Source organism: Mus caroli, chromosome 17 (genome assembly GCF_900094665.2).
Source record: "Mus caroli chromosome 17, CAROLI_EIJ_v1.1, whole genome shotgun sequence".
Lineage (NCBI taxonomy): Eukaryota > Metazoa > Chordata > Mammalia > Rodentia > Muridae > Mus > Mus caroli.
In genome coordinates, this window is record NC_034586.1 from 52,856,337 (window position 1) to 52,864,209 (window position 7,873).

Below are 7,873 nucleotides of genomic sequence, written 5' to 3' on the forward strand. Positions count from 1 at the left end.
TTTATGACTCAGCTGTCAATAACTTTATTATAAAAACAGGACCCTCCCTATGTGCCCCGGGACCACATCCTCCCCAGAGAGACCCTATGAACAGCATGTGTCACAGTGAATGAAGTTTAGGAGGCTACACTGAGGGCACCTCAGAGGTGCCTCTGGCCCCATCGTCCTCTGTCCACATAGAGGATGCAGATTGGCGTCCCACAGAGTCTGTTCAAATGGGGTTTCTGCATGTTTCCCAGGCCTGATTTGATTTACAGGTGTGGTCTTCCCTACCTCTGGGGTCTCAAGCTGGGTCCAACTAAGAGCCACTGTGGGAGCCCAGGCTAAGTCCTCTGGCTACTCTGGGGACCCAGGCGAGGTTCCCTTCCTCCACTATCACTTTAAAGACCCAGGTGAAGTCCAATCTTGTCACTCTAGCAATCTAGGTGGGGTCCAACCTGGTCACTCTGGAGTCTCAAGAAGGGGTCCGCCCTGGTCAGTCAGAGGGCCCATGCAGGGATTCTCCAAACACTCACTCTTGTCATCAGATGACTGGGCCCCTGTGTGGCCCCACATGTGGTTGTTGACACCCACCTGAACCATCTGGGCATGGTGAATAATGAGAGGCTGAGGTCCTGGAGTCTGTGGGGCTGGGGAGGAGGCTGATGGAAAGGATTGGGACTGTGGAGAAGAGACTGGAGGCAGTGGGAAGGATGGAGGCTGTGGGAAGGATGGAGGCTGAGGGAAGCATGGAGGCTGAGGGAAGGATGGAGGCTGAGGGAAGGATGGAGGCTGAAGGAAGTATGGAGGCTGAGGGAAGGATGGAGGCTGTGGGGAATAGGGGGAAACTGGAGTACCACCCTGAGGATGAGAAGGTGTTGGCTGTGGACATCCAGGCCAGCTGGGTGTTGGGGTCCCCAGTGACAAATTCTTCCCAAAAGCCACCCCAAGTCTGTTTATCTCTGCTTGCCAGGCCCTGTAGCTATGGACATAGGCTGTGTAGGCATCAGATATGGCCGCCACGTTTTGCCGCTCCGCCTCCAGCTGTATGCTCTGCTCCTTGAGGGTTCTGGCCTCCTGCTCTTTCTTCCAACGTAGCCGCTGTGCCTGGAGCTTCTGTGTCTTGAAGGTGTTTGCCACCTTTCTGGCAAAGATTGGGGAGTGTTCATCTAGCCACACAATGCTGTGGAGCAGTCTGGTTGTATCTGGGCTGAGCTGGGCCTGGGAACACTCAAGTGGGAGGAGGGGGATCACACAGTCCTGCCTCCCAGACTGTGTGAGGCTGTTCATGAGAGCATGGTTGACTTGATGTAGGCTCAGGCGGCAATCAAAGCTAGCAGTCAGGAGCAGGATCATGAACCCTGAGTGATCAATGGCATCTTGGAGACAGTGCAGCTCACCACGCCCGGGCACCTGAAATTCCTCACAGAAGGTGGCCCCGTCAGGTACCCCGAGGGTCTCCAGCTTCTCCCGAATACGTAGGGCCACCTGTTCATCAGCCCTGGCATGGATGACCACAAAGTTATAGAATTTCTGATCAGATGTTTCTGAGTGGTCCAGAATAGGGGATGTGGAGGTTGGAGGAGCAGGGTAGCTGCTCGGGGAGGAAGCAGAGGACTGAGGGGAAGGAGGCAGCATAGGGGAGGCTTGGAGGGATGGTGGCTGGGCAGGAGGGCTGGATGACGTTGTGTTCTGCAGAGAATCATCTCCTACAGGAACTTGAGGTGACCTCTGACTTGTGATAGGCCACTGCTTTCCAACACTTTCTGTAGTGGACGTCAGGGGAGACCTGGAGTTTGTAGACAGAGACTCTGTGCACTCAATGGGACAGTGGACACTTGTGTCTGGAGCAGCCAGGGTGTCAGGGAGGATGGGCGAAGCCTCTTCTGGAGACACCTCTGGGACGCTAATTTCGTGTGGTAACCCTGAGGAGACACTGGTCTCCACTGATGGAGGCCAGCTGATCTCCTCTGGATCTTGGCAGCCTTCAGGGACAAGCTGAGGCTCCTGAGTGTCCAGCGGTGTGTTACATAGCTTGCTGGGCCCATGGGTTCCATGGTGTGAAGAGAGAAAGGCAAGAGTGGGTGACTGGCTGATCTCTAGGTGGCTGGCCAGTGAGGCAGTGCTGTTGGTGGAGTGTAACGTATGTCCCCAACTCCAGTCTGGTGTGTCAATGGGACAAGGCTGGCTTCTGGTCACTGCAGGGGATGCTGAAGGTGGCTGCAGGGAACCCTGATGAGAATGGAGTGGCTGGAAACCACTGGGGTCCCCCTTGATGTCTGAACTGCACCGATCCCAGGCCTCATTCTGGAGTTGGCCCAGCTGGTGGTCACCCTGGGAGGCAAGGTCACGAAGGGCCACCTGGTAAGCGATGTCCCTTGTGGAGCCCGGACACAGGTTCTCCTCAGCCAGCAGGTGGTACAGGCGAGCCACCGTCCAGGACAAGTCTGGAGGCTCCTCAGGGCCCTCTGTGCTCTCCATGTCTGCCCACTGGTGGGCTACCAGCTGGGCTACTGTGTTCATCTTCAAGGACTCCAGAGAGACCCTGGCCTCCGTGTCCTGGCCCAGAGCCAGGAGTACCATAGCATGGAGAAGCTTTGACTCCTGGCTGCCTGAACGCAGACTCCCCAGCTTGTGTTTCAGGCTGGTCAGCCTGTCCCTTTCCAAGGCACCTAGAATGCCAAAGGCACCATGGAGAGAAGGCCCTGGGTTATCCATGGATTGGGGAGGATGAAGCCTGGAGCCACAGAGGGTGGGGTGGATGGAGACATGTTCCGAACCAACAGCCTCCCACACAGCCTCGTCCCCTGCTGCAAAGATGCTGGAGGGCGGCAGCACAGACCTGCAGGAGTAGGAGTTCATCATGACTTTCCAGACAAGATGCTGCACCCATTCAACCCCAACCCTCGGAGGCAGAGGCAGGCCAGCCAAATCAGGAAGAGGGCTAGGTCCATGAGGTAGAGTGCTGTTGGCTGAGCACTCATGGAATGCCAGGTTCCATGCCCAGCGCTGCATCTACAAGGTGTGGTGATGAGTGACTGCTCTTAATGAGTGGGTGAGTGGATGCGGCATAAACTGGCATACCCTCAGGTGGACAGTCACTTATTCCCAGCTCCCTGTTCACAGCTGAGAAGATCGCAGAGCATCTGTCAATCCTGGGGACCCTGGCACCTCTCCTGCCTCCATAGGCAGGCTGGAATGGGGAGTCACTGCCTGCTCGGCTCAGGCAGGGAAGCATCTAGCAGCTGGAGGTCCTACAGTGCCCCAGAGAAAATGCCCAAGGCGGAGGACCCTGGGCTAGACCAGAAGTGGACAGGTCAGTCAGCTAACCCACAGACTTTGCACACAGATGACCTAAAGCCTTCAAAGACCTGATTTTGAGCAGCAGAGGTGGGCCGGGCTCAGTGCCAAGGTCACGAGAGCCAGGTAGGCAGAGGGAAGGGCCTTACAACCATTGGCAGAGCAACAGTCACAGGTAGGAGTGGTAACAGCTGATGGCAGACCAGGAATGAGAGAGAGAGCTGAGAGAGAGGGTGACCACCCTCTCTGTGGCTGCTGGGAAATGGGGGCAATCAGGTTTGGCAATGCAGGCAGAGGCAGTGACAGGGGAGACAAAAGAAACAGAAAAATATAACCCTGGGCCAGAGAAAAATGGGTAATGTTTGCAGCGGGTCAGCGCTGCTGCAGAACTAAGCCGGAAAGGGTCAAGAACTCCAAGGACTAAGGCTTGTGTTTATAGATCCCAGGGACACAAAAATGGAGAAGCCTGAGTGAAGGGTGCAGCTCATACAAAGGCCCTGGAGCAGAGGACACACACAGTCCAAGCAACCAAGTCCCAGTCCTGACTTCCCCACCACACCAAAACTCTACCCATTTCTAAGATACTCTACTTCCATACTCATGTCCAGCCTTCTCACCCCACACTTGTGCAGTCCCCTCATAGTCTGACCAGTTCTCCCACACCTACTGTGTCTGGCCACTTCGGCAGGAGATGCTGCTGACCTCTGTCAGAGCAACAGGAAATGAGAACAACCGCGTAAGGTCATTTCAAGAAATAAAAGTGCCCTGGAGGAAATGAGCCTGAGACGGAACCTGGGGCGAAGGATGCCTCAGGGAGGGCATCACGGAGTTGATCGCCCCTGAAGTTGAGTTCTTCTGGAGAGCACTCAGTGCAAAGGCCCCTGGGACACAGGGCTCGTCCCCACGTACAGCAGGAGGATCCTGGCAAGCTGCAGTAGTGAGGAGGCCGGAGCAGAGGGAGGCAGGGCAGGAATGGCCAGGGCAGCCAGGGCTGGTGGGCTGCAGGGAGGTGGGAGCCCAGGAAAGCTGTGGGCAGGTCACAGGGAGGAAACTTTCATCTATGTTCATGGGACCCCTTTGTGTGTTGTGGAGAGGACAAACTGTGGGGTGAGGGGGCACCAGTCAGAGGATACAGCATCGTTTGTCCCTCTCTTCTCTCTGACCTTACTGCGCTGTGACTGAAACGCACTGTCCTACCTCAGGACCTTTGCACGGCTGTCCCTCAGGCAGCAACAGCAACCATCTGGGAACAAAACCTCAGTGCAGTAGCCCACTGGCCTCCCCAGTGGGCAACTCTCTCAACACACCTGCTGGAGTCATCTCTCAACTCCTTACAACCTCACACTAAAGTTTCCTTAATAGCCACAATGTCCTACCTGACCAATCTGGGGACTCCGCAGGGGCAGGGCTCTGATACAACTGTCTATAGTTCCTGTATCTAGAGCGCCTAACACACAGTAGATGCACGATAACTGCTCCACGAGGGTCGACAAGATGGCTGGGTGAATAAGGGTGCTTGAGAGATTTCCATGTCTGAAGCTCTGAGTTCAGTTCCTGAGACCCATGTGGTGGAAGAGCAAAATGAAATAAAAATAAACTGACGGTCCTGGTAGCGCACGCCATTAATCCCAGCACTTAGCAGGCAGAGGCAGAAGGATCTCAGAGTTGAGGCCTCCCTGGTCTACAGAGTGAGTTCCCAGGGCTACCTAGTGAGAACAATGGGAACAGGACAGTGCCTAGTACACAGCCAGTACCTAATAAGTGCACGCTGAGGTCTGGAGAGGCAGTTGACTGTCATACATGAGGCCCTGCATTCAGCTCCCAGCCAGGAAAGAGGATAGCAGCAGAGAGAGGAGAGAAAGAGACACAGACAGGAGAGAGAAATGTTTATTGACATAATTGAGCAGTGAATAGACAAAACAGAACAGAACACACGGTAGTTGTGTTTTATTTGCTTGTTTTTTTGTCGCTAAGACAGGATTGGGCCTTGCACTATGTAGCCCAGCATAACCTTACACTTCTGATCCTCCTGCCTCCACCATGTACGGGCAGCAGCTTCCTCTTGTCCAAGCTATACCTGAAAAGCTGAGACAGAAGGACTTCTTTCTTTCTTTCTTTCTTTCTTTCTTTCTTTCTTTCTTTCTTTCTTTCTTTCTTTCTTTCTTTCTTCCTTTGGTTGGTTTTTCAAGACAGGGTTTCTCTGTGTAGCCCAGGTTGTCCTGAACCTCGCTCTGTAGACCAGGCTGGCCTCAAACTCCAGGCTGGTGAGATGGCTCAGCTGATAAGAGCACTGCTTGCTCTTCCGAAGGTCGTGAGTTCAAATCCCAGCAACCATATGGTGACTCACAACCATCTATAACAAGATCTGACTCTCTTTTCTGGAATGTCTGAAGACAGCTATAGTGTACTTATATATAATAAATAAATCTTAAAAAAAAAAACTCAGAGATCCACCCTCTTCTGCCTCCTGAGTGCAGGGATCAAAGGTGTGTACAACCACTGCCCAACAACAGGAGGATTTCTTGAACCCAAGAGATCAGGCTCAGTTTAGGTAAGTTCCAGGCCAGCCTGGTCAGCATAGTGATACACCCTGTCTTAAGATACAAATAACACAGCTGGGCGTGGTAACGCACGCCTTTAATCCCAGCACTTGGGAGGTGGAGGCAGGTGGATTTCTGAGTTCGAGTCTAGCCTGGTCTACAAAGTGAGTTCCAGGACAGCCAGGGCTATACAGAGAAACCCTGTCTTGAAAAAAAAAAAAAAAAGATACAAATGACACAAAAATAAAGGTAATTATTTTTAAGTGAGAGGGAAGAGGAAAGGGGAGAGTAAGGAGAGAGAGAGAGAGAGAAAGGAGGAGAGAAGGGGAAGGGGAGTAGGAGGGGGAGGGGAGAGTTAGGAAGAGGGAGGAGGTGTGCTCAGTGGGTAAAGCACTCATCCACTATGCCAGTCAGGCAATGGTGGCTCAGGCCTTTAATCCTAGCACTTGGGAGGCAGAGGCAGGTGGATTTCAAGTTCAAGGCCAGCCTGGTCTACAGAGTGAGTTCCAGGACAGCCAGGGCTACACAGAGAAACCCTGTCTTGAAGAAAAATAAAACAAAAACAAAAAACATCCAGCATGCCTAAGAGACTCTGTGTGATATCCCCAGAACAGCAGAAACCATGATGGGTGGATGGTGAGTGGATGGAGTAAATAGGCCTCTTTCTTTCTTCCCTGGCCTTCCCTCCCTGGCAGAACTTACAGTCTCTGGCACAGGGGGGCCCTCCTCCAGTCTCTGCCGACTGTCAGCTCTGGAATTCAGGGACTTTGTACTGCTAGGGTGACCTTGCATGTATCCAAGGGCCAGGGCCGGAAATAGTTGACTGCAGAAGGTGCAGCAGGCCAGTCCCCACAGGTAGTAGATGGTGTCTGTGTTAGTCTGGGGCAGGAATTTTGACAGGGAGCATTGAGGTAGAGAAAGCAGATCTGATCAGGAAATAGCGACAAGGGGAGGGATTGAGGGTGGAGAGGGTTGAGGATTCGCTGTTGGAGCTGGAGGAGACCTGGGACTTAGAAGATCTACGCATGGGGGTGGGGGGAGTGTAACTAGGGACTGAGCGAGCACCGAGGGTCACAGGGCTGGGTTGGGAGTTAGGAGTTAGATTGCGGATCTGAGTATCCATGGGAAAGAGTTTGAGGAACCTGACAGCCTGCAGGTGGCCGGCCCAGCATCTATTCCCGACCCTGTGCCCGCCGTCCTGTCTGTCCCCTCTGCCTTCATCCTACCTGGCTGTAGGGGTCCTGAGCTGGTAGATCTCCGGGTCCCTGGTGGCTGCTGGAGGAGGAGGAGAGAGAAGAGGAGGAGGGAGCGTTCGGTTCCGCCCCTTCCTCCCTTCCGGGTCTGGGGGGGTGGGGTGGGAAGATGAAGTCAGCATGTAATCTTATCTATCTGAGCCAAGCCCTGCCCTCCCGCCCAGTGTCCCGGCGCCACGTGGAACTAGGCAGGGCTTGTACTTTGTGAGGCCAGAGCTGGGGGAAAAGAAAAAGGAACCCTCCGCCCACAGAGAAAGTTAAGCTGTTGGCCAAAGAGCTCAGCTAGTGACATATTCTGGGGAATCGCAAAGCACCATGTGGCTAAGTGTACAGGGAACCTGGTGACTCACACTCGTCAGTCCAGCATCACACAGAAAACTAAAGCAGAGAGATTGCTCAGCGTTCCAAGGAAGCCTGACCCACACAGTGAGACCTCCATCTCAAAAATAAGTTAATACAAGATAAGTAAACAGAAGTGCTGGAGGCCACAAGGTTTTATACAACTGTTAGGTTGTAAATAATTTTAATTCTTTACTTGATTTTACTTGGTGTGTGTGTATGTATGTGCATGCAGGCATGTGTATGAATGTAGGTCAAAGAACCGCAAGTACCATTACTTGCTGAGCCGTCACAGAGACACAGCACAAAAATTTGTCGGAGATTTCTGGGTATTTACTTTTGAGAAACGGTCTGTGTATGCACTGGGACTTGGGGCTATCCTCCTAGCTCAGCTAGATGGTGAGATTACAGGCATATTTTAAAGATTTATTTATTTATTTTACGTATGAGTAGTACACTCTC

General features: G+C 53.1%; 1 protein-coding gene across 1 annotated transcript; it reads right to left on the bottom strand.

Annotated features, from left to right (window-relative positions):
* On the bottom strand, positions 1–7,139 carry Ticam1 (toll like receptor adaptor molecule 1). Its single transcript, XM_021149337.2, has 2 exons — positions 7,046–7,139; positions 1–2,821 (listed from the first exon to the last, which is right to left on the bottom strand). The coding sequence occupies exon 2, from the start codon at positions 2,695–2,697 to the stop codon at positions 442–444; it is 2,256 nt and encodes a 751-aa protein (XP_021004996.1). The 5' UTR covers positions 2,698–2,821; positions 7,046–7,139; the 3' UTR covers positions 1–441.
* Between the last annotated feature and the right edge of the window lie 734 nt (positions 7,140–7,873).

Excerpts from the sequence above, each read along its gene's own strand:
- Ticam1 (XM_021149337.2), bottom strand. The coding sequence starts at position 2,697 with ATGGATAACCCAGGGCCTTCTCTCCATGGTGCCTTTGGCATTCTAGGT.